The 26,447-nt window shown below is 50.5% G+C and overlaps 1 protein-coding gene across 1 annotated transcript in view; it reads left to right on the forward strand.

Moving 5' to 3' along the window:
• Positions 1 to 26,447, forward strand: part of LOC130838060 (ATP-binding cassette sub-family C member 12-like) — a 32,755-nt gene that overhangs the window by 773 nt on the left and 5,535 nt on the right. The window contains exons 2-12 of the mRNA XM_057710835.1: positions 1,393 to 1,465; positions 3,083 to 3,286; positions 6,916 to 6,991; positions 7,087 to 7,146; positions 9,999 to 10,088; positions 10,772 to 10,875; positions 12,799 to 12,996; positions 13,615 to 13,841; positions 16,225 to 16,362; positions 19,522 to 19,708; positions 24,942 to 25,031. Of these exons, the coding sequence (XP_057566818.1) occupies positions 1,393 to 1,465; positions 3,083 to 3,286; positions 6,916 to 6,991; positions 7,087 to 7,146; positions 9,999 to 10,088; positions 10,772 to 10,875; positions 12,799 to 12,996; positions 13,615 to 13,841; positions 16,225 to 16,362; positions 19,522 to 19,708; positions 24,942 to 25,031 (1,447 nt within the window). The remainder of the gene's footprint in view (positions 1 to 1,392; positions 1,466 to 3,082; positions 3,287 to 6,915; positions 6,992 to 7,086; positions 7,147 to 9,998; positions 10,089 to 10,771; positions 10,876 to 12,798; positions 12,997 to 13,614; positions 13,842 to 16,224; positions 16,363 to 19,521; positions 19,709 to 24,941; positions 25,032 to 26,447) is intronic.

Consider the following 26,447-nt stretch of genomic DNA (forward strand, 5'->3'; position numbering starts at 1 on the left):
TATTACCTGAAGCCACAAACTCTACCATTACTGACCGGCATCGGCCAGCATGTGGGTTCTCAGCATGAGATCTGTTTCTTCCCCTCCTCGTCCCCGGCCGTGACATCCTGTCATCAGGAGGCTCAGTCAGCAAGTCCTCGGCACCAGCCACATGGCTCTGCTCAGCATCTCCTGGCCTGCCTTTGCCTGTGCCTCCTCCCAGCCCCACATGGAATGGCTTCTCTGTCCCCAGAAGCAGACCAGAGGGAGGGATTCCTGTCTTTATTTACTAGGGCATCAGACAGCAAACATTTACCAAATACCTGCAAGACATAGGACTGTGCAGGACCACGGCGGCTCCCGGGGTGGCTCAGATGTATCTTTGCCCGTGAGGTGCTCAAGTCTGGAAAGGGCTGTAGGAGATGCGCGGAAATGACAATGGGCCGAAGAGAAATGTGCCAAGATCAGGAGACTGTTCAGAGGCAGCAGAGATCACGAGACTGGAGAGAGAGTGATGCTTGAATTGGGCCTTGAAGGATGGACTGAGCACCCACCGTATGTGGCATCTCTAGCAGAGGTTTTGCTCCTGGGGTGGATATTGAGACTCTCAGGACCACAGGAAGCAGGAGGGTGGGAGGAAGTTTAAGATGGGGTGGCGGTGGCAAGAAGATGAGGATGTGCTAAGCAGTCTGAATCTCATAGTCACAGATTGGCAAGGGTGATAACATTAATTATAACTACCGCTGATGGAGAATCTGAGCACCAGACAGTGTGCTCATGGCTTTATATGTGTGTCCACTTCTCACAACCCCATGAGAGATATTAGCTTCCTATGGAGAGTGGAGAGTGAGGATGAGGGAGGTACAGTCTTCTTCCCGGTTATCCAGATGGATTCAAACCCAGGTTGTTCTGATTCCAAAGCTACTGGTCTTAACCACCAGGCACACCAGCCCTAAGGTTGATATGTGGGGACAATGCTCAGGGCGTCAAGTGCTGCCAGGACCTGGTGCACCACCTGCCGGGCAGCTGCCTGTGATCTGTCTGCTCACTCTACGCTGGCACCACACAAATGTGTCTTGTGTCCTCTGGGAGGCCTCCTCTAGTGACCTCAGCCCTCATTGGTGACTACCTGCTCTGACTCCCATGAGCAATTTTCCCTTCAGGGGTTTCATGTGCACTGATTTCATCTTTCTCGAATGTCAGGAAACCTGTGAATGGAGGGGCCCTCCTGAGTCAACTCTGCCTCGGGTAGGCAGGGCAGAGGTCCAGGGGAAGCTGCCCTTGAACATCAAAGACCAAGCAATCAGCCACCTCCTGACCTGCCCATAACACCAGAGTGCCTTTTGAGGAACCCAGGGCTGCACGGATGTGGGGTCTTTCTCACTGTGCTGACTTCTAGCTTTGCACCCACAGGTATCAGCACACGGTTCGTGTCTGTGCCCTTCAGGAGGACCTGAGCAGCCTCCCTTACGGAGACCTGACCGAGGTGAGTCGAACCTGGAGCTCAGCCCCACAGCAGCGCACAGCAGCCCAGCTGCCAGGTCCAATGGGCTGAAGCTTTGTAGGCCCCAGCTCCATCACATCCAGGTGCCCTGGATGACAGAAAGATCCCAGGAAATGTGGGGAAAGTCAGGTTCTACCATTCTGCATTCTTTACTTGGGTCCTTTCATGGGAGATTTCACAAGGGATGTGACACCAACTCCACTTGCGTTGGGCTCAGCCTGGTCACTCTTGGGGTTCCTTCCAATTTGCCTGTCATCTCAGGGAAAGTTTCTGGTGAAAGCTGCTTCTTCCCTGCCTAGGCCGACTCTTTCCTACAAAGACAGTGGTTGGAGGTGCAGCATGGTCGCTGGAGGCTCAAGGGCCCCTTCGTGCCTCATTGGCCCCGCCCGCCCAGGAGTGTAAGGGTCATCTCCCGGTGTGTGCGTTTAAAGGGCTGGCTGGGTCCTGGGCTGAACCTGCCAACTCAGGTGACCCAGGGGACTCAACAGGCCACCTTCCGTCTCCCTGTCCCGGTGCACCCTCTGCACAGTCTTCCCCCTCTGCCTGGGAGCCCAGAGAACAAAGGCATCCTGAAGAAAGCCCAGTTCAGAGCACGTTGTCATTCTCTGCTGGTGCCTCCACCTGCCTGCATCGAGGAAACGGCCACCGCAGCCACTGCCGCCCGGGCCACCCTGCCAGGGTTTGCTTCCGCACAGCCCTCCCTGCCTGCCTAGGTGTGACTAGCCTTCCAGGCTCTAGACCTCTGTTCCTGCCAGTTACTGCCCTTTGAGTTCCCACCCCAAATCCACACCCTCGAAGAAGACTTTCCTGTGTCCCAAAGTCTAAAATAATTTGCCCCAAGATACTTAGTTTCTGTTTCTCAGTTGGCACTTGTTAAAGTTCTGCTTTTTGCTATTATTATGTGTATAACTAAACACACTCCCCAGCCATGATGTGTGTTCCCAGTAGATAGGGGACTTTTCTGGTCCCGCTTCCTGTGTCCTGCCCCAGTGTTCAGGCCAACAGCTGGCTGAACTCCTGGAGGCTCGCTTTGGGGTCAGTTGGATAGAATCACCTGAAGCAGGCAACCTAGGCTTTTCATCTTTTCAACAAATGTTTACTGATCACCTGCTCTGGGCCAGGTGTGGTGCCAGGCCTTAGGGAGGTAATGATGAACAAGGCTGACATGTCTCTTATCTTCGTGGAGCTTAGAGTTGCCTAGTGGGGGTGGGAAGATGATCCACAAGTAAACAAATAGAGCACCCCTGTCCATCTGCTCCCAGCTACTCTTCCACTTGCCCAGAGGTCAAGTCGTAGACCCTTCCTACGGGATTGCACTGGGATGGGGCTGTTGTAAGCCAGGGACCCCTCACTCAGCACTGGAAGGAGCTTTTCACTAGTTACCACTGCCCAGCAGGCTTCCTGCAGAAGTAGAGCCTTCCACTCTCCAGGGTAACTGGTGCCGCCAGGGGGTTCCTGTAGAGGGTGGAGAAGCTGGACCGTTGTGATGAGCAGCCTGCAGAAGAGTCTAGAGATGCTTCAGGAAGCTCCTGGTCCTCAAGGACTGCAGGGTTGGGTATGGGGCCCAGTGATGGATGGTAGCATTACCCCTGTCTGCAGATTGGGGAGCGTGGCCTCAACCTCTCTGGGGGGCAGAGACAGAGGATCAGCCTGGCTCGTGCCGTCTACTCGAACCACGAGATCTACCTGCTGGACGACCCGCTGTCGGCTGTGGACGCCCACGTGGGGAAGCACGTCTTTGAGGAGTGCATTAAAAAGGCGCTCAGGGGGAAGACCATCGTCCTGGTGACCCACCAGCTGCAGGTGACTGGGACCAGCAGGACCCATGAGGTCATGAAATGGGTGTGGCACCTGGTGCTCAAAGAGCCTCCTCTTCTGCCTAAACCTTTTGTCCTCACCTGGACCAGGTCAGGGAGAGGTGGAGGTGCGCAGGAAACACCATGACAGTCCCCGGCCATCCTGGCTTGTACCTAGCCCTACCTGCTCCTCTCTGTGCACAGCCTCCTTTGCCCTACCTTTGGGCTCAGTGGGGCCAAGACCTTTTCTCCATCAGAAGGAGATTCTCCAGGAGCAACTGGCCCCTACCATGGGGTGGACATGGGGTACCTCCTCCAGCTCTGGACCACTGATGGTGGGGAGATGGGAAGCCAGGTAGGAACACTTAGACCAACCTTTCCTCCAGCAAGGGCTGGGCAGGCCTGAGGCCAGGGGTGCCCGGATAGGGGGTGGCAGGGAATGATGGACCCCTTGATAGGGGCCCAGATATCCCTGGCATCACTCCCTAGGGGAAAGGGGCTGGAGACCAGGACTTCAGGACTAAGGCAAGAAGCTTCTTCCCACTCAGAAGCACTCTCTCAGACTTAGGAACATGAATATTGCCCAGGAAAGGGACTGACTGAATTCCCTGAATGAGCTTGGGAATTTGGCAGGGTGGGACCGTTCTTACTGTATCAGCCCCATGTAAAGTGTTCTGGATGCCTGGTGGGAATCCAGGACCTCTCTCCACCCTGAGATAAACCAGGTTAGCCCTGTTCTACAGTGGTGTGCCCTATGTGTGCGTGCACGTGTGCGCACACGTGTGTGTCTCCCGTAGGAGGAGAGAGCCCACAGGACTGGCCTGTAATGAGAGGTCAGTTGGAGCAGAGGCAGCAGAAGTCCTGTCTTCTGACTCTCCTGCCACCTGTGGGGAAATGTTAAACTAGGGGGAAGAGGCAGGACTCCCAGCCTTTGCAAAGGTAAGTTAAGCCGGGGGAGGGGTGTGAGTTGGCAGCAGATGAAGTTGCCATGGCTACAGGATGCTGTAGCCAGCATTTTTAGGCTCCTTTGTCAGTGGCCAGAAGGGCCAGCTGAAGAGGGGAAAGTTTCTTCAAGACCCAGGAAAACCAGGCCTTCCTATATGTGTGGCTTTGCCCCCGGCCTCTGCCTGTCTTTGCTGAGGGCTCGAGGTCTCAGAATAAGATCCAAGCATCTGAATTTTTTGCATGCGAGGATTGCCCGGTTCCCTCTGAGTGGCATCTGTCACCTCCAGCAAGCACCCAGGTGGGCTGGTGCAGACAAGAGCCCCTGTCCCTCTGCTGGGCAGGGGCCAGGATGAGGAGAAGGTTTGATTTCTTCTGGGCCCCCATGAGGCGACTAGGCACAGGCTTTTGCCCAGCCAGGGTGCTAAACATGGTGACCACTGCTTGCACTGGGAGGGTCCAGTTCCTGGAGACCATGTGCTGCTGGGAGGGCTGTCCTCCTAGAGTCCTGGGGGTGCAGAGGGAGACTCCCGGTACCTGACGGATTTGGGTCAGAGCTGACTTTAAAGGAGTCCTCAAGGAGGAGAACGTGACCTTGGCCCTGGCCCAGTCTCTGAACCTCACTCACCAGTGGTATGAACTCAGGAGAGAACCCAGGAGGCCTCAGTCTCCTCAGAGACTATTTTTCACCAAGGTCATTTCATCTTACTTTGTGTGTGTTAAAAAATACAGGCAGCCACCAGATGGCACTGGAGTCTCAGTCCGGCCGTCAGGCCTTGGGGAGGAGGGGCTCAGAGCCCAGGCCTGGAGCCCCGGGGCTTTTCCAGAACATTTCTTGGGCTGCTTTTACTCTGGGGCCCACAGGCAATCTGGATGCTTCTGAGTGCTCAGGCTGGATTGCCCTTCTATTACTTGAGGAAACAAACGAAATGAGGCCCGTGGCCTGCCACTGAAATCCAACCCAGAGTCAGATTTTATGAGTTTGTAGGCCAAAGCTGCTCAGATCACACTTCATCTCCCTGGAGAGAACTGGGAGCTGGCTGGCCAGAAGGGCTTCACCAGGAACTTCAGGGGCTGGAATGTGTGCCCCCACACCTGTGCCTCAGTTTCTGCATCTGGGAAATGGGCTGATAATAATGCTGCCTGCTTTCTTGACTGGGTTGTGGGAGATCGAGAGATAGGAGATGAGATCGGGCTTTGAAAGTTAGAAGATGCTGAGCAAAGATGAGAGGTGATTTTCAGGAAAATGGTTCTGTCAGAAAGCGTCTCAACTAGACATTAAAAGCCAAGCTGTTCCTCCTTGAGCTGTCTGGGAGAGTGGACAGGGAACTGGGCAGTTAGTATAAAGGAGGCAGAAAGGCAGGAGCTGTCCAAAGACAAGCAAAACTGCTGTCATTTGGCCTTTTGGGCAACACCCTCTTCCCCCCACATCCCATGAGATGCACAATGACCAAATGTAGCTACCTCTTTCAGGGTTTCAATCAAGAGCATCAAAGGTAGATTTGGCCTTGGGTGAACCCCAAAGCACAGAAGAAGCCCTCTCATCTGTATTTCAAGGCCCTTTTTAGGCTGACCCATCTTAGATCTCACAGCATCTTGTCCACCTCTAGGAGGGTCTTCCTGTCCCTAGATGGGCTGATCCTAATGGGGAGAGCTTGGTCTCATTTCAAAGTGAAAGGAAACTCCTCTTAGCAACTCTTTGATTTCAGACATGATATGGAAATGAAGGGAACTCAAATTAGAAAAACAGAAGTGCTTTGGGCAAAATGTGGGGTGCTGTCATTAAATGTGCCTGTATTTTTGTTGTACAGATAAAGCTGGTGTAAACTCAGGCCAGGTAGTGTGCCTGGTGGTCAGGGACTGTGGTCTGTATCTCCTGGGCTAGATGAGGATGATGAGGTGGGCTTGCAATGTTCCAACAGAGGGAAGCCATCGCTGGGGTCACATTCCCCCCCACCAGATTTTGGCTGTGACTTTGTCAATTTCGTACTCCAGGTCTCCATGATCAGATTTCTTAGCAGGGCAGCTCCTGTAGGGAGCAATAGCAAAGGAAGTTTCAATATGCTCCACAATGACAACCAAAGGCCCCTTTTATACTCATGAGACCGTGGGCATTAAATCAGTGCTTCTCAACTGGGGGCCATTTTGCCTCCTACTGGGCACCTGGCAATGTCTGGAAACAATTTTGCTTGTCACAACTAGGGGAGGAGATTCTCCTGATATCTAGTGGGTAGAAGCCAGGGAAGCTGCTAAATATCCTGCAATGCACAGGTCAGTCCCCACCCCTTCCCCCAATAAAGAATTATCTGGCCCTCAATGTCAATGGTGCCAAGGTTCAGAACCCCTGGACCAGATGAGCCTGGGACACTGCTGGATGGGAGTCTGGTACGGCGCCCTTCTCTCTCTTCCAAGGCAGAAGCTCATTGTAGATGGCTTTAATGTCTCTGCAGTTCCTCGAGTCTTGTGATGAAGTCATCTTGTTGGAGGATGGAGAGATTTGTGAGAAGGGAACCCACAGGGAGTTAATGGAGGAGAGAGGACGCTACGCAAAACTAATTCACAACCTCCGAGGGTTGCAATTCAAGGTAAAACCCTTCGTACTTGGATGCAAGAGATTGGGTGCCTTCCCTCCTGATTTCTGTCCTGGAGAAGTTCTGTTATATCGCTTTCAGAGGAATTTCATTTTGTCTCCAGGATCCTGAGCACATTTACGATGCAGCAGTGGTGGAAGCCCTTAAGGAAAGCCCTGCTGAGAGAGCCGAAGACGCTGGTACAATCAGAGTTCCAATCACACCTCTCTTATCACCCATGGCTCATGAGTGGACACAGATCTCTCTTTATTTCTCACCCTAGTTTTGGCTCCAGGAGATGGGAAACATGAAGGAAAAGAACCTGAAACAGAATCAGAGTTTGTAGACACAAGAGGTATTTACCGTTCATTTCCTCAGTTACGTACTGTTAATTACTTGTTGGATACCTATCATTTGGGACAGAGAAGTGTAGGCACGCTGTGTGTCCTTTGGGGCGCTAGAATTATGTGATTTACTGTAGTGTGAGCCTTGATATTCAGCTACCTGAGTCCAAATTCTGGCTCAACAGCTTGCTAGTTTTATGACTTTGAAGCAAGATACTTGGCCACTCTGAACCTTAGTTTCTTAATCCATAAATTGGGGGAAATAAGAGTACCAACTTCATAGGTTCTTGCAAAGATTACATGAGAAACTGAATGGAATGAATAACACAGTGCCTGACATATACTAACCATCAGCAGTTGTTGTTATTATGATAATGATGATGATTAGTTGGAAAGATCAAAGCGATGCACAGAGATTAATTATGCACAAAAGTGCACACAGGAGGTGTTTTCCAGTCTTTATGGTGAGCATTGAGAAAGAATCGTGCATCTGTGAAGAGATCGAGATGGGATAAGGTTATTCACTCTTTCCGCAAATAACGAGTCAGCATTCTGCTATGTGCCAGGCACTAAAGTAGGCTGGGGAGACAAAGAAAATATGCCCCTGTCCTTGGGGTCTTTTGGTCTGGTGGGGGCCACCGGCAAGAGGATAGTCCTGGGAAACTGTGATCAGAGTAATGGGGATCTGGGGTGGGTGTAAGAAGTCAGGGAGGGCTTCACAGAGGAGGTGACCTTTGGACTGGTCCTTTAAGCGTCTGTAGGAGTTTGCTGGGGACACGCTGGTGACAAGGTGGGAAAAGGGGAGGATTTGGGGTTGAGGGCACCAGGCAATTCCAGGAAGGTAGGGAGGAGAGATATGGGAGATAAACTTGGCAAGGACCAGTCTGGTCAAGCTGCCTCTCCTCCTTAGACTCTGTTGCCTTCCATCTCTTCATCCATTCAAATTTGTTGAGCACCTACTCGGTGCCCTGCCCCTCACTGGGCACTGAGAGGGCAGGGATTAAAATGGACCTTCCTCAAAGTGCCCACAGCAGGGTCCCTCAAAAATATGTAGCTGAAAAAAAGCCCTTAGTATTATTTCATCAAATTTCAGATGCCATCCATTTTAAGAGCACCGTCATTTTATGTAACACTAAGAAAAGTGTCTGCTAATTAGATGATATGGCATACTACCGAATGGGGCACATCCTGATTTCAGAGATGTTAAAATGTGGGAAAAAAATGTGAGTCTTCACATCGATAGAAGTTGGCACCATTAATGGTGCCTGTGACAAATGCATGCCCATTTGGAAAGACAATATATTTTTATCGCTCTGGAGGCGGCCAAGGCTGAAGTGGGGGGCCCTGTAGTCTCTTCCATGCTTCCCCAGGAAAGCTTCAGGCTGCTCAGGACTTGGGGTCCTGTGGGGAGAGTAATTCCTGCTCCTCTTCTCTTCCTCACCCCTCTTCCCTGGAGAGGAAAGGGCAAGTGTGAAATTAAATGCTCTGAGAGCTATAGGAAGGGAAGGGTTGAAGGTGCTACAGCCCGCCGGGCTGGCACCAGGGCATTTTCCAAGCGCAGCAAAGGTGAGCAGAGTGACAGCAGCATAGCTGACTGGGCTGGGGCTGCAAGGGGATCCGACAACTCCTTTTACGCTCCAGGATGCCGTTAGGCTCTGCCGACGCATCGAGATGACCCCCTCGTGCTGAAGCCCCAGGGAGAGACACAATGAGTGAAAGTCAGGCTGAACATTTCAAAGAAACGCGAGGGTTCCCAGGCAGAGAATATAATGGCAGCTCTATTCACGGAGGCGCCTTTGAGATATCACAGTTTTCCTTGCCGGGGCAGGGCGCAGAGAGCCCTGTGCAGGGGGGCCCCCTTGTCTGGCTCTATTTATCTCTGTTTACAAGAGTCAGGTATAACTACAAGACGCAGCTTTGGAGCTGACATTTTCATGCCTATCTGTGGGGGAGAGGGAAGAGACGTACATTTAATCCTGGCTGCTAGGAGCTCTTAGGCAGCGGCCCTGCACCTCTGAATGTTGTTTTAATGAGAGCTTGACAGTCATTTGCCCTTACCCTTTGGAAAATGGAGAGGACTTGGGACAGCCACATGGAGGGAATCAGGAATCCACTTGGGAGGATGCCCTGGGTTTCTTCTCACAGTGTGAGCGCTGTGGTAGAAGCCTTCTTGTTGGCCCTGTAGTAGGTGATGTGGGTGCCCTTAGCAGTTCTTCACACACAGCCCAACTGCCAGCTGCTACACCTGCATGTCTTTGCCTGGGGCTCTTCTGGTAGCTGCCAGCTGCAGGTCAAGGTAGAAGTGCTGGGGAATTAACCCCCGGGGGGAGACCTCACCCAACGGCCAATGAGACTTGGTGTAGAGACATCCCAGATCCCACTGATCAAGTGAAAAACCTCCAGTTGTAGTTTTGCCCCAGCCTGAGATTTCTCCATGGTGGGTTAAGCTCCCATCACCCATGCAGGGGGCTGCCTTGAGAAGACACATTTTATTGTTGCCTTCCTTTTCCTGTACTCTTTAGCTCCAGAGTAAACTGCGTGTGTTCACATCCTCTTCTTAGGATCTGCTTCTGCAGAGCTAGACCAAGACAACTCCTGTCTTCCCAGGGCTGAGCACATAGTAGGTGCTTAATAAATATTTCTCAAAAGACTGAAAGCCACCTGCCTCACAGGTGAGGCAAATAAAAGGACCAAATAAAACAAATGAGGACCAAATAAAACCAAATGAGCAAAAGTACGTCGGGAATTTCAAAGCATAGGGCGAGTGGAAGGAAGGATGGCAATCGGCCCTAGTGGTGGCGGGGAGTGGGTGGTAGGGGGCCCACCCCGCCTGGAGCGCCACAGGACTTGTTTGTCTCCACAGTTCCTCTGGACCAGCTCATCCAGACTGAGTCCCCCCGGGGAGGAACCGTGACCTGGAAAACGTATCACACGTACATTAAGGCTTCTGGAGGTTCAGTAGAAAACAACGGGTTTCTTGATTTAATTTGCATTACAAAATTCTTTCTTAAACTGTTGGGTTCATGGTTTATGATTTCTTTAACAATTACTCTCTTTATGTTAGGGTCGTTTATCAGTGCTTTTATTTTCTCCCCCTAAAAATCTAAAGTCTGATAAAACAGCCCTTTAAATGGAATCATCCTTTATCTTTATTAAAGCTGCCAGACTATTTATTGGAACTGAGTGCGCAGCGGCACGAGCCAGCTCTGCCCGTCGCATAACCGTGCCCTCTGATCTCCGAGTGCGGCAGCCACCCGCTCGCTGCCCGCCTTCAGGGCACGAGTCCTGCCATGTGCAGAACACACCTTATACTTTCATTCTCTGTCTCTCCCCAGCAAGACCGGGTTTTTATTTGTTTGTTTTAAAATACTGAGTCACTTCTATTAAAGTGAATAGTGGTTTGTTTTGTATATTTTTTTGACATATGTTGACAATTTGGGCCCATTTTCCAACCAGGTGGAACAGATGTCCCCATTGGGGGTTCAGGGACCCAACACAGCCTAGAAAGTGGTTCCCAGGGTGGAGGCCCTTTCCCTACGGGCTTTGGTTTTCCCACCAGGGTTGGACCCCAAGGAAGAGGAGCCCACCACAGCCCCCTGGCCTCTGAAACCCCTGGCCCTCTGCCTTCCCCTGCAGGGTACTTCCTCTCTCTCTTGGTGGTGTCCCTCTTCCTCCTGATGATAGGCAGCTCTGTCTTCAGCAACTGGTGGCTGGGTGTCTGGCTAGACAAGGGCTCGCAGGTGAGTTCCCCTTTGGCTCTGGGAAATGTGGAGTCAGTTGCTGACGAAGGGTCCAAATACCCCACGATGAGCCTCCCACAGCCCCTTCCGCAGGCTGGGGTCAGCTGCTTACACTACACAACTCAACTCCCGAAATCCCCTTTGATTTTTCAAGATAAGCAGGGCATCCGAATTTTTATGTGCCACCTTCAGATTTTAAAGGATTTGCTAAAAAGCTTGTGCCAGGAAAATGCAGCATGTCTGCAGCATGCACGTGCAGGATAGAGTCCGTTTTGCAGCCTCTGCTGTAAGGCACCTCTGAGGAGCATCTGGGAGGGGCTGGGGAAGCCTAACGCAGATTTCTGTCTTCTTGCCTCTGAAGAGAAACTGGCATCTTGTCATGGACACTGTCAGAAGGCTCCATCTGGCTCTGCTCCCCAAAGTCCCTCTACAGGAACAAGACACACAAAAGTCAAACTGGGTCCCTGGATGTGCTGCAGGGCCACTGAGGGCCTCTCTCTGCCTCCCATCTAGGCCAGGCCCCACCTGGGAAGGACTGATAAGTCTGCTCTCCCTCAAGCTTGCTGGAAACTCTCCCAGCTTTTGGCCCATGGTTTCAAAGCTTTCCTGGAGCCCCGGGGAAATGCTGTGGGGTTGCCTGCCCATCCTCCAAGATTACATTTTGCTACAGTTCTGTTGCTATGACAACCAAAGTGAGGAGGCCCTGGGAAGACATGGGCAGGGGAGAGGATGCAATTGCCCTCCTGGAGTTTGGCATAGCTCCCAAGGGGAGAAGTCCCAAGGGGAGAAACCAAGCGGTGGCCTGCTTTCCACAGAAAGAGAGCCATCTCTGGACCATCCCCCCCAGATCCTTGCTTGCTCATGAAGAGCCCTTTCCTTGGAGGGCCCAAGGTGTGAGTCAGCGTGGAGCCCCCGCCATGCGTGGTGCTTCCCCAGTAGGCCAGGGGCATGCTAGTTGGGCAGCAGTGATGACGGCTGACCCACGCGTTAGCCCACCCCCAGACACCGCAGGCACAGCGCAGGGCATGCGAAGCCTCCCCTTCAGGCTGGTCCTCTGGTGAATTAGCTCTCCAGGGATGCTTGCGCGTTTATGGATGTTCATCCATCAGGCACAACCTCTGGTTTACCCTTCCGCTATTGCGGTAACCGGCAAAATGGCATTTAGAAGAAAGATGCTTATTTGCTCCCCAAAGGCAGTCTTGACTTTTAGCACACAGCTCAGAGAAAGACAAAACTGCCAATTTCTCGGGAGGAGGAGATGGCCTCCCCCCAGAAATGCAGGCAAAAACGTGTGTTCTCCTTGGGCAGGATGGAGCCAAGTGTGATCTCTGAATCCTCCCAGCACACTTGGATCATCAGGCTCTCTCCTCCCCACTGGGGACTCCAGGGCAGTAGACCAGTGCCCTCTTAGGTGCACCCTGAGAAAAGGCAGGAAGGGGGCCCTGGGTCTGGCCCATCGTACAGAGCAGCTCCTGAGTCTCCCTAAAGGCCTGGTGGCTTCTGCCATCAGGTCCATGATTCCCTGCCATGTCTGGGCTGCCTAAGGGTTGCTCAGCCAGCCCATGGAATCCAGGTGTTGTTGCTTCTGTGCTTTTCCTGGCCCAGCCTCACCTCGGGTCTCCTGAGGCGCAGCTGGTTTCCCAGACGGCTGCCCTATACAGGTCTGGTTTGTCTGCTTTACTTTTCCCACTGACTGTCGCTGAGCCTCATCAGCCAGGGGCCCTTGGGGTCCCAGCAGCCCAGCAGGAGGACCCATGCAAAGCTTAGGAGCCCCCACAGGGAACTGATTTGATTTTACCATCTGACTCATTCTTAGCAATTATGCACCTCCGTTTAGTTTCTCCTCCCTGGAAAGATTCTCTGGAAAATCCCCATTCTCTTGACAGTTGATCAATTCTCGGTGCTTCTTGTTTTCCTCCCAAGGTGGCGTGTGGGCCTCACGGCAACACCAGCACGTGCGAGGTCGGCACGGTGCTGGCAGACACTGGGCCGGGGGTGTACCAGTGGGTGTATGCAGGGAGCATGGTGTCCGTGCTGGCGTTTGGTATCACCAAAGGCTTCACCTTCACCAAGACCACACTGATGGCATCCTCCTCACTGCACGACCGCGTGTTTGACAAGGTACAGGCTCCCCACCACAGGGGCTGCAGGCACATCCAGTACCTCAGTCTGGGGTTTATTGATAACCTCTGACGCGTCAGACTCTGTGCTGGGCTCTGGGGGTGGACACGGCTCATGGAGCTTGCAGTCGAGTCTGGGAAGGGTCCCAATATCTAATTATCAACGGCAAAGGAAAACTCCATGTTGCTGTGGGGGCGTCACAGGCCCAGGCAGGGCTGGGCGTGAAGGTGAGGGTAGTCAGGAGGTTCTCCCTGAGGACACTGCCCTGGAGCAGATGTGCGCAGGCCCAGAGGGCATCTCCTCACGCTACTCCTGCCACGGAGGGCCCTGGCCAGAGCACGCAGGGGTGGCCCACACAGACAGCGGAACTTGGCTTTTTATTGCCCTGGGGCACAAAATCCTTCCCTCCTCCACAGAGGTTAAATCCCTCCCACGGCCACTCTCGACCATGCTGGCCACAAGAAGGGCCCGCATCCTCACTTTCCCAGGGTGGCCTGTCATGTTGTGTTGCACCCGGGAAAACGCTCAGGCCTGGCTCGTGAGACCAGCCCCAGGGACCGCCGCCCAGGGAGTGGGGTGGGGTCACCAAACATGCCCCTCCACCCTCGTCTCCCGCAGATCCTGGAGAGCCCGATGAGCTTCTTTGACACGACTCCCACTGGCAGGCTAATGAACCGTTTTTCCAAGGATATGGACGAGCTGGATGTGAGGCTGCCATTTCACGCGGAGAACTTTCTGCAGCAGTTTTTTATGGTGCTGTTTATTCTCATGATATTGGCTGCTGTGTTTCCTGCTGTTCTTTTAGTCCTGGCTGGCCTGGCTGTAGGCTTCTTCGTTCTTTTACGGTAGGTCGATGCACTATTGAAAAAGGAGCACACGAAACCTATGCGTATTTGGTTAATCGCATGCAGTGACCGCATAGTAGCTGGTGGTACTGAGTCCTGCCGTCTTCTCTGAATGGTGGAACACGTAGATTTTTGGTGCTGTGCTAAGTGCTCGGCGTACATCTGGCATTTGAGCCTCAGAGCAATGCTGAGAGGTGGATATGGTTGGGAGATTAACTCACTGGTCCCAAGCCAGGGAACTAGAGACCGCTGCTGCTGTCTGCCTGCCGTTATGTTCTTAACCACACGCCTCTGCCATTCCTGCTGCTGGAGGAGAGAGGAGACCAGTCCTCAGTCTCTCTGAGCTTTGAGAAATAGCCCCACCTGACCACTGACGTGGTAAGAGAAAGGCCTTGGCTGCTTGGTACCGGGGTTCCCTGTGCCTACCTTCTCAGCCACCCTGGGGAAGAGCGGAAGGGCAGCACTGGTCCCAGCCTTCCAGGAAACCCAGCTCCTCCCTGTCCCTGAGTGAGCTGGAGTCCTCAGCAGGCAGCCTGGTGGGTACTGTGTGAAGGCCAAGGATTGGAAATCAGATGAAATTTGCACCAGAGTCCCAGCTCTGCTGCAAAACTAGCTGGAGGACCTTGGAGAAGTCGGAGGAACACTGCAGGCCTCAGTCTCCTCATCTCTAAAGTGGTTATCACCGAAACATGTGCCTCACCTGTTCCAGGGGGCCTCTGGCCAGGATCAAATGAGACTAGGAGACTGTAAGTGTCTTGTAAATGAGAAATGGGACACAATGTTATACAAACATTGAGTTTCTATAAAACTCAACAAAATGTTTATTATGTTCTTAGATGTGCGCAGCCCTGGGCTAGACATGGAGGGTCTTGAAGAGGGTCCCCCAGATGGCAAGGATTCATCCCACAAATCCTGGACCCATGTCCAGCTGTAAACAGGGACATCATGCTCAGAGCCTAGTTTTAGAAATATTGCTTTGGCCACAGTGTGCAGGATGGATGAAGCTACAGAAAGATCAGGACAGGGCTATAGGATTGGAGACTCTTGCCGTGTAGAGTCTGAGTGAGAAATGAGACATAGGCAGCAGCAGGCCGGGCACAAAAGAGAGGTGGATTCCAGATAGTCCCCTGGAGTTGGGGGATGGGAGTGGCCAAGGATGAGTCCAAGATGGGGAGCGATGTGAAGACCGATATGAGTGATACAGGAGGAGACGCAGTTGGGGGTGATCAAGATTACTGGTTTGGTTCTGGATGTTTCAAGTTTGTGGATCAAGTCCAAGGATGATGCCAGCAGACAGCAGGAAATGTGAGTGTAGGGATGCATTGGTGGAGAGGCTGACTCCACATCCTTGGCTGAAGCTGGCGTCGCCATGGGAACTAGCATGTGTACCCTGGGAGCTGGGGGAGCTGGGCTCTCACATCAGTCTCCCACTGCCTGCTTGCTGACTGAGAAGGGACACACGAGCCTCAGTGTCCAGCCTCAAGCGTGTATGGTGATGACCAAAATAATTTCTGTAAGTCCTTTATAAACATAACAAGCCCTGGGTGCCACTTCTTAAAATGGTTTCCTTGGGCTGGTGTTCATTTTTGTGATCGGTGTCTGTCTGACCATTGTTCATGTCTGTTCTCCCCTCTGTGCTGTTGATTTACGTAACAAAAAGTTTTTCTCTGCCCTGCACCGCTGCTTCTTGCTACAAGACAGGCCAGATCAGGCTGATCCAGACTGAATGAGCTCTAAACTAATGAGGTTTCCCTTCCCTTCCCCTGGATTAGTGTCAGCCGAGTCTGGAGGCCAGCTCAGATTCGTTGTCACAGGTCAGCTGCGTGCCGAGCGCAGCGGCTCACATTCGCTGGGCCCTGGAGGAGTTACATCCTGTGGAGGGTTTAGTGTTAAAGTCAGCTCCTGAGGAGACAATATTCAAATGTTGTTCAAAATTACCTTCGAAAATTACTTTAGAAGAGCATGCATTGGCAGTTGACACACCAGATCCAGATTTTCCTCCAGAATTGGCACAGGTCCCTTTTCCTTTGGTTGGGAACCCAAAAGTGCTTGGCTTGTATTTAGGGGCTGCACTGTGTGAAAAACTCTAGTCTTCAAAGACTAGAGTCACAACTTGTGCAGTGAGACACTCTCATGCTATAAGAAGCCTTTAGAACTGAGACCATAGGAAGGAGTGGCTCGAGTCTCTGAGATCCCCACCCTCACACACAGGGATGTCCCCCCACCCCCAGAGGAGAATGGTGGGCCAGCCCCTCCTCCCTAGTTAGAGGGCGCTGTCTGCCTTAGACTTTGTCTTGAGCACCTAGTTGGATTTGTGTGAGGTGAGGGGAGCACTGGGAGGTTCCAGGTGGGGCCCTCTTGGCCACTCTTGGTTTCCCTGCAGCATTTTCCATGGAGGAGTCCAGGAGCTCAAGAAGGTGGAGAACATCAGCCGGTCCCCCTGGTTCTCCCACGTCACCTCGTCCATGCAAGGCCTGGGAACCATCCACGCCTATGGCAAGAGGGACAACTGCATCAACAAGTGAGTCCTGGGCTGGCTCTGCCCAGGGCTTCTGCTCCCCGCCAGCCTGTGGGAAGCCCGGGAACAAGCGCTGCTCTGGCTCTGGGAGGAAAGTCTGGGCTGCAGGGCCTGACCGTAGATGCAGGGCCGCAGAAAAGAGGAGGAGCCTCTCACACGCTAGGCCTTTCTCCCCAGTGTCCGGGGCCCCCAAAGACTTGAACTTATCCAGTGACAACATCACTGTGGGGTTTTACATGTTTTATTTTTTCTCTCTAAAAGCAAAATGTGTTCAATGCAGAAAAATAGGAAAAAACAGAAAAAAAAAAAAATCACCCAAAGGTCCCCAAGCCAAATCTTAATATTTTTGTGTATTTTCTTCCAGTCTTTTCTTTTTTTTAATTTCTGAAGTATTTATGATAATTTTTGTCCTGTTTTATTTTAATTTAATTTTATTTATTTTTAATTTTAAAGATCTTTATTTTGGTCTGTTTTATTTTTAAATAGCATTTTGCATGTTATTATATATTCCTTGTAAAGTCATTTTTAAAGATCACATTGCATCTCACTTAGTAGATGGACCAGTTTTCTTCTTTTTAAAATGTCGGGACTAGATTAATAAATTTCTCTGGAGTACTCCAGCTCCAAACTTTTAAAACACTGTGTAATCACATGTAATCACTGTGTATCAATCACAGTAGGCTCACTGTGGTAACAAACAACTCCAAATTTTAGGGGCTTAACACAACACGTGTTTATTCTTCCTCAAGTCACAACTGAATGAGGGTCCATGGGGCAGGGTAGAGGATTCTGCTCCACACTCAGGTACACAGTCTCTCTCTACGTGGGTGTTTCCATCCTGAGGGCCTTGGAGACCTCTCCAGGATTCTCTGGTCTAACTGGAAGATAAGAGAGATGTGGGTAGAGGACCCCAGTCAAGATACTCATCATTTCTGCACACTCATTGGCCAGATTTCAGTCACATGGGCACACCCAACTGCAAAGGAGGCTGAGAAATGTAGTCCAGCTGTGGCCATAGGAGGAAAAGAAAATGGAGTTTGGCGAACCTATAGCGTCTCTGCCACATAGATGTCCTTTTCCACCCACATCCTTTCCTTCCTTAGAAACCTAATACACACTTCAAAGTTTACATCTGTCTTTCCCCACCACCCACGATCTCCGTGTAGACCTGGCATCCCAGCCTGTCTTTAGCTGAGTCAGCAGCTAGCCTGAACATCATCTGTCAAGAGTCCTGCATCACACATCCACCCTTCTAGGGTCTTGGTCACGGGCCATTCATCAACTCACAACAAAGAGAACAGATTCAAACCTTGTCTTCCTGCAGATTCTCCCCCAAGGTTTCCGGGACGATCCTATCGGAGAGCTGAGCCCCACAGCGTTGATGGGCTCTCCCCTCTTTTAAATTTTTTCCTGTCGTGGGCTTTCCAGATGGCTTAGGCTTCTGACTTGTATTGCTTTTGCGACCAGACGAAAATGCTACAGCACTAAAAAAAGGTTTGAGGTCAAATTCCAATTTGATCACAGCCAGTGATTCTGTTTCTGCACAACCTAGCCAACCACACAGATAAGACCGCAGATGATTCCTAAGTCACTTAAGCTGTCACTTGAATTTGTAGGCTTTATAGCGACATATTTGAAAGAATATTTTAACTGAGCTCTGGGAAAACTAAGTTGGAGTGGAAACAGAGAGGAGGGTGCTACAGGGCCCAGCCTGGGTGGTCAGAGGGGCTTCCAGATGGAATCCTTTGAGGAGGTTTAAGACAGGACGGAGCAGCCATGCCCGAGGACGTCATGACGTGCCAACGGAGGAATCTCAGCTCTTTAGGGGTTTAAACGTCGAAAGGTTTTATTTTTTTCTAAGAATTTCTACCAGTTGTTCTGATGAAGCCGCTTTCCCAGTAAGTCAGGGGAACCTTCAGTGGCAATTGTGATTGATGTCTCTTCTGGTCAATGGTTAGCTCAGTCCAGTTAAAACTTCGGTCTTGAGTGTACAAAGTCACAGCCCCCCGTCCACTCAGAGGCTTGGAGCCACCATGCTATGCTGCTGTATGTGCTGGGTGAGGGGGCAGGGTCGCTGTTGGGAAGCACCCTGTCTGTCTTTAAAACACCCTCTCCCTTTTCTCTGAGCCTGGTGCAGGAGGATGGAGGTGGGGAAGGACACACCCTAAGGTGACCACCCTGTCCGGGTCATTCTCCTCTCTACGGCTCGTTTCTGCTGGTCCCGCTCCCCAGGAAGATGAGGCGTGGCAGGGGAGAGCTCCCATCAGGACCCAGGTCCCCAGCCGCTCTGCTGGGCACTGCCGATGGGCAGGCTCTGCTGGGTCCTCCCCTGAGCTCCACCTGGCAGCCTTACACTGCCTTCCTTTGATGTGGGGCCTCTTGCCTCATGCTGATCAGTGTCGCATCAAGACTGCAGCCCCACATGCCGTCTTCCCTCTGCACCCCCCACCTCTAGGAACTGCAAGAATGGGCAGGACCCACCTTCCTTACATCTGGAGACCAAGGAACTCCAGGTGTGGGTCTTGCCTTCATCCCTCAGGGGTGTCATCTCTGTGTCGCTCTGCCCTGTGCTCTTTCTCCTCTTTGGCTCAGGGGACACGCAGCAGGGGTACAAGATGTCAGCTTTCTCTTCTTTTCTCCAGCTTTATAAGCAACTGCCTTGACTCTTCTTTCTCTGAACCGGGAAGGGGAACCAATCCAGCACTCTCCTCTCCTTCCTCTGCCATCACAAACATTGAGATCTCCTCCACCTCCCACCCTTTATAGATCAAAGGGTCAACGCTCATTTCCACCGGGCGTTTGAGGGGTGGCTGCCTCCAAGACAGGGGTCCTTTGAAGGTAAAGTGTGAGGTTCTCAGCCCCTTTTGTTCTCAGCTGGAGCTTCCAATTGCCAGTTCTGGGAAAGACAGAAAGAGCCCACTTAACACCATACTCTACTGCCGCGTGGGATTTCTCAAAATACATGCAAATCAAAGATGCCTAAGAGGCAGATTTTAAAGAATATGGATATATACTCATCTTGGTATCAACGAGATTTTCCTATGTAATAATGCATTGGGCCTTGATTAAAAGTTCCTCTCACCCTATTTCTCCAGTAGCCCTAACCCTAAGTCTATGAAAGTACAACCTGACCTCCTGTTTTGTCTGATTTCTTAATTTTAGGTTTAAGATGCTAAATGATGAAAACTGCAGCCACCTGCTATACTTTAACTGTGCTCTCAGGTGGTTTGCTCTAAGAATGGATGTCCTCATGAACATCGTCACCTTCATTGTGGCTATGTTGGTGACCCTGAGTTTCTCTTCAATCAGTGCTTCATCCAAAGGCTTGTCATTGTCTTACATCATCCAGGTAACACCTAGTGTAAGGCTGGGCTTGGCCTGGAGGCTCTGACGTAGGGTGGACATAACAGAAAATCCAACTCAAATGGGTTTAAATTATAAAGAGAGCTCAGTGGCTCCTATCATTAAAAGGTCTAGCAGTTGTATGGGCTTCAGGCACAGTTGGATCATGGCCCCTGGCTTTGTCCTCCTCCTGTGATGACTTTTTTCATGGTTGTACAATGATAACTGGCAGCCTTTGGAGGCTATGCTGAAAGAAAGCAGGAGGAAAGCATTTCCTGCCCCAACCACTGAATAAGAGCCCTGTGCATTACTTTTACTGGATTAATTTAGGCATCCCAGAATGAATTTGTGGCTTGATGGGATTGGGATGATTGGCTTAGGGCAAAGGATGGAGCCACACTCCATTCTACCCCCAATTCACACAGCTGCCCCACAATGGAGAGAGGGAAAGGAATGCTGGAGGGACAACCATGGTGACCATGACAAATAATTACTTTTTCACTGCTTGGGTGGTTTTCTTTTGAAAATAACAATAATAGGGAATAATAATGATAATAGGGTAGCAAGTGCCATTTTTGGCACTGTGGTAAGTCCTTTACATAAATTAACTTATTTATCCCCACAGTAACATGTGGTAGGGATGCCATAATCCCCATTTTACAGATGAGGAGACTGAGGTCCAGAAAGACTTGCCAGGATCACACACCTGAAAGTGTGAGAGCCAGGATTTTTTTTTAATACGTCTTTATTGGCATATAACTGCTTTACAATGTTGTGTTAGTTTCTGCTGTACAACAGAGTGAATCAGCTACATGGAGAGCCAGGATTTGAACCCAGGTCGTCTGGGTCTAATACCCATCTGAGTCTGCATCTGCTCCTTGATACATGCCTTACGTTTCTCTCTTTGGAAGCTGTTCTGATGCAGTCCCTACCCTCAGTGCTCTGAGATTCCAGGACAATGAGCCTGAGTGGGGGTCTCTTTCCCTTTACTCTGTTCAAGGCTGGGAACAGAATAAAGTCAAATCTCTCTTCAAGTGGAAAATTTTCTTCTTTCCCTCCTTTATTCCTTTTTCTCCTCTCAATAATTTCCTTGTCTCTTTTCCCTTTGTTTTCTTTTTCTATGACTCATTTTGGTTGAATATTGGATTTTTTGCCTCAATCTTGCTTTTCTTTCTTCTCAAAGTTTCCATGTTCTTGTCTTTTGGCCATTCTTTTGAATTTGAAGTTTGGCGATCATATGTTCATGTACTTAATTTCCACAAACTCGTTCTTAGTCTCTGAATTTTTAAGAGAATCATTTCTAAATGGATGCAACATATTTTTAATCTCTCTGAGGGTATTAATTAGAGCTACTCACCTTTCTTAAACTTTCCTCTCTTCTTTGACTGATACCTGTTTTTTTCCAGGGTCAGGTTTTTTGTTTCTTTGTTTGTTTATCTGGTTCATGCTCTTTCATGCCATTGGTTTGGTTCATATGTCTTTTGATCCATTTGTGTTTAAGGATGATAGGCTGGGTTGGATTTTCAGGGTTTCCTCTGCCTTTGTATATGCTTTGCTAGGTCTCTCCTGATGGGAGGTTTTATAACTGGGGATGGGTGTGTTGGACATTTCCACAGGCTGGCTTCACTTCAGGAAAGCAGCCAGGGAGCTGGCCATGAGGAACCCAAAGGCTAGATTTAAAGAGGTTTTATCTAGGATACTAATCTGGGAGCCCTGTTTATCCCCAAGTTGTTTATTCAATTTCTTTAGGGAAATGTGTGTGTGGGGGTGTGTATGTGTGGGTGTGTGTTGGCCTAAGGATAAAGTGTCCAGCTACCTCTGGTTGGGAGGAAGATGAGAAGGGGGAAGAAATGGGTCCAACAGGAGTAACTGTCTATACAACCATCTCAGTCTGCCTCTTTGTGGGCCCCTTCTACCTGGAGCCTCTCTGAATTCTGCCGGACAGAAGGCTCTGGAAACCCATGCAGAACACTCTGCTTCCATCCTATCAAAGGCTTGCATCCTCTTTCCATCGTCCGGAAATTTATAACTCTCTCATTCAATGATGTCTCTTCCCCAACCCCTTGCTGTTAACGGTCTATTCCTTTTTGAAATCTCTCTACTAACATTTTAATGGTATTTTGGAAAGAAGGAGGAACAAAAATATATGCTCAGGACTCAATGTTAAGTGAGGGAAATGAGTTTTCCTTAGATAGGCAGTTTCCCTCATGGAGGGAAGATTTTATTTTTTGTTGCCTAGTAAAATATTAAACAGATGATGTTGAATAGATTCCCTTACTTGGTCCAAGTGAAACAACTTTCCTCAACTGAGGTTATGCTCTTGGGAGATGCCACCGGCTTCCTATGAGATTGTTTGCAAACGTTCCTGTGAGGCTGGAGAATTTGCACACGTGGAAATCTAGGGGATGTTTCTCCTCCCGCGGGCTGTGGGGCTTTAGTGAGCATTAGGCCCCTTTGGAGAAGACAGAAAACCCAACCGACAGAGCTTCCCCTGAGAAGAGGAGACTCCCTAGATAGATGAGGAATTGGTGTGAAGTCCCACAGAGCAGAAAGTGAGTGCAAAGTAACATCACATAACATCACGGAACAGAACAAGCACTTCATGGGGCCAGCACTGTGCTGACGAGGGAATTCTAACCCCGTGGAGGGCTGCCTGGGGCCTTGAGGAGATGATACCCTTGAATTAAACAAAATACGTATATGCCCTTCTCAAGAGCAGGCTTCATTCATTCACTCACTCAGATGTCCGCTGAGCACCTGCCGGGGCCCGGAACCACGCCCGCTGCTGTGGGTTCAGCAGTGAACAAGCTGGACAAGTCCATGTACTCATGAAGCTTACATTCTAGTGGGATGTAAAGGGATATAAAGTGGGATGGAAGAAATAAGTGTGCAAGTAAATAAATAAGAAGACTTCAGAAATCGCTGAACTGTTGGGAAGATAATGAAGCAGGGTAATTGACTGTCAGTGGGGAGGCAGCATGAGACCCAGTATAGTCAGGGGAGGCCTCTGCCGGGAGGTGACTTGCAAGCTGATACCTGAATTTGATAAAGAAGGAGCCAAGGAAGACGGAGAGAAAAGTGCTTCAGGCTGAGGGGCCAGGGAAGGCTGAGGGTAGACAGGAGCTCCGTGCCTTTGGGGAACGCAGAAGCTCCTGTGGCCTGAGCAGGGTGGTGGAGAACGCGATCTGAGGGGTCGGCAGGGCTCCATCAGAAGTGAGCAGGGGTGTTGCCCGTATTCTAAGAAAGGCTTTCCCACCTGCACCGCTGTGCACATTTGGGCTGGATAATCCTTTTGGGGAGGGGCTGTTCTGTGCACTGCAGGATGTCAGCAGCCTTCCTGATCTCTAACCGGGAGATGCCAATAGAATCTCCCAACTCCAAGGCTGTGACAATGTAAAATGTCTCCAGACATTGCCAAATGTCTGGGGCCCCGGGGGCGGGGCGCGGGTTGGTGCCTAATCAGCCTGGCTGAGAGCCACTGGTCTAAGAGAAGCGGGAAGCCAGTGGCGTGTGTGAAGCTGGGAGGCAGCAAGAGGGGGCCGCCGAGGGGGGTTCTTGGAGGGTCTGGATGCGCTCCCGTCTGGAGGGTCTGGACACTGACTCCTTCCTGCTAAGGCCGCTTGCTGCTACCCAGAGTTTGCCTGGCAGGCTTCTCTTCATAAATGCCTCAGCGCACACCGTCCTCTTCACCACCCAACTAAGGTAACTCCCCAGCCCAGCCCCAGCCTCTCTTTCACACCATCCGGTGTAACTGACATTCTTAGGCTTTCTTGAAATTGCCCCTGTCTCATCCTGCTGGCCCACCAGAATGCAGGCCCGGTGAGTGCAGGGGTCTTGTCTATCACATTCACTCCTGGGAAAACAGCCCCCACGCGTGCTGGCCCCCGTCACTGCTCACCTAGTGAGGAAGACTTGGTCCTGCCTCCAGCGCACCAGCCCACCATGCAACTGAGACAGGTGCTGCTGGTGGCCGCCTCTTCCGGGGCAGGCCAGGGGGCCTCCTGCTGCGGAGGGAAGGTGCTCAGTCCAAGGCCGAGGCAGGCTGCACGTGTGGTGTTGGGGGGTCCTCCCAGCGGGGGCGCCCCAGCAATGCCTGCAGGGAGTTAGTGGAGATGGAGAAGCATCCTTGGGACGACTCAGGTGTGTTCCGTGTGGACTCCCAGGACCCCCAGAGGGGTTGTGCGTCAGTTGCCCACAATGAAGCCTTTCCAGACTCTCCTCCCCTAGGCCTCACTCCTCCCAGCTCCTACTGGGACTTTTTGCGTCCACCTCCTGGAGCTGTTTCCTAGGGCTGCTGGAACAAATCACCATAAACTACTGGCTTCAGGCCAGAGCAATTCATTCTCTTGCAGTTCTAGGAGAATCTGCAAGAGAATCGATCTGTCAGAAGCCTAGAATCAAGGTGTCAGTGGGGCCACGTTCCCTCCCTCTGAAGGCTCTAGGGAAGTGTCTGTTCCGTGCCCCTTGCAGCATCTTGTGGCTGTTGGCTTCCTGGGCTTGTAGCTGCGTCACTCCAGTCTCCTCCTCCTCTGTCTCTCACGTGGGCACTTGTTGGATTTAGGGCCCACCCAGCTTAATCCCAACTGCAAGACCGTCTCTTTTCCTAATGAGGTAACATTCACAGGTCCCAGGGATTTGGATGTGGACTATGTTTGGTGGGACCACCATTCAACCTGCCTTAATATGCTGCTTGCCCTCAAACCTCAGTACTGGCTTCTGGGCGATCCTGGCCTCAGGTGGGTGACCTTAGCAGGCCACCATCCAAGTCTAGATTTTCTCATGTCCAAAGCAACACATGGGCTCGATGGTTTTCTTCCACTCCTGAGACCTGTGGTGCTTCCAGGCTACAGGTGGGGTACTCAGCGAGGGCACAGAGGTGCAGGACCCCGCCAGGTGGCCTCAAGGGGTGGGTTCCCAGCAGTGAGGAGGCCCTGGGAGAATTTCCCCTCACAGCAGTTCCCCACCGCTCCAACCAAGAAGCTTGTGCCTGAGAGGTGGGATGACTCTGACCATCTGGAGTACCAGGGAGAATGTAATTACCATTTGTTTCTAAATACAAAGGAAGTGTTTAAAGGCAAAGCACCCCAACAGGCCTGTCTTTACATCCGGGTGCTTGGCTGGGAATGCAGGCCTACTTTCTGTGTGGTCCTGGAGAGACGGGAGGGGTGACTCACAGGCTGCCCCGGAAGGCAGAAAGGGCTCTAACTATGGCGGCTTGTCTCCCCCCAACCCCCCCACAGCTGAGTGGGCTGCTCCAAGTGTGCGTGCGAACGGGGACAGAGACCCAGGCCAAGTTCACCTCCGTGGAGCTGCTCAGGGAGTACATTTCGGTAAGAAATCAGTGCAGGAGGAGGAGCCAGCTAACTCCGGCAGAATGTAGGCATTTGATCTTTTTACACGTGAGAGGGATCTTTGTAAAAACTGAAATCGGACCACAACCCCTTTTCTTAAAACCCATATGTTTACTATTGTAAATAGTAATATATTTAGTCTAAAGGCCTTGATGTGGAAGGAGAGCTTCTTTTTAAAAAAATTTTCTCAAGGGTGGTCTCTGTACACAGCGAAGAGGATTCAGTGGCTTACTTTAGTTTCTAAAAATTAATATTTGATTGACTAAATTGTAAATTGATAAAAACCAGTCTAACTCTTCTTTAACAGTGTTTATGCTCACCTTACAAATCCTGCTATTCTTTGAAAAATAATCTCGCCAATTCAAGCAATCACTCTTAAGGGCCTTTGAACAGCATTTGGCCCTATTTACAAACTTAATTAAACACTTTAAAACATTTTAAACTGCATTTTAAAATTTAATGCATTCCATTTCCTTTTTAAGTACCTCGATAATCTGACAGCAAACAAACCTTCCTGAGGTTATATAAATCTAATAAATTAAACTTATAAATATGGTGAGTTTTAAGTTCCCATAACAATCCCAATGCTGTAAATAAACAGTAAGTTCTTAAACTTAAAACCATGTTAAAATAAGTTATTCAATTATACATTTTAAATTAGAATCACGGCCTGAAACTTATTAACATTATGAATACTTAAAACACCAACTATGCAGATTCCATAAACTAAAAATATTACTGTTACGATTTTGCTTCTCTTACATATTATTACTAATTCTAAATCTTTTAAGGGTTAAAAATACTCACTGTCTAGGAATACAGTTATTTCCTTAGCTGATTGTGGTTGCCTATCGACCAGCGATTTGGGCTGATCAGCCACCCTAATGGGGAACGTGGGAGCCCTATTTCTCCTGGTGAACAGGGACTTTATACTACAGAGGAGGGGTTCGTCTTATAATGCAGTCAAGTTGCTTTACTTCTTGATTAGACTTTGCTTTTCTTGGGCCCATACGAAACTTTAATTCCTTTTCCATGTAACTCTGAACTTGACGCCCTGTGCTGTTGTCATCATCCTCCTTCTAACACCACAGTGACTCTTGCAGATAATGAAATTGTATCTGATTGAATTCTGCAGATCTCAAGGCTTGGTCTGGATTTGTCACACAGCTTCAAGGTCACACTGCTGACACTTGCCCAGGCTCACAAGGCCCAGTAGGATCTGCCCCCTATAGTCATACATCCCTCTGTTCACTAAGCTCCAGCCACGTGACTTTTCTTTCTATTCCTAAATCTCCACACTTATTCTGGCCTCAGGGCCTTTGCACTAGCTGTCTGCTCTGCCTGGAATGAATCTTCCTATAGCTGCCATCTTCTCAGCATTCCAGGTCTCAGCTT

The sequence above is a fragment of the Hippopotamus amphibius genome, chromosome 16 (assembly GCF_030028045.1).
Source record: "Hippopotamus amphibius kiboko isolate mHipAmp2 chromosome 16, mHipAmp2.hap2, whole genome shotgun sequence".
Lineage (NCBI taxonomy): Eukaryota > Metazoa > Chordata > Mammalia > Artiodactyla > Hippopotamidae > Hippopotamus > Hippopotamus amphibius.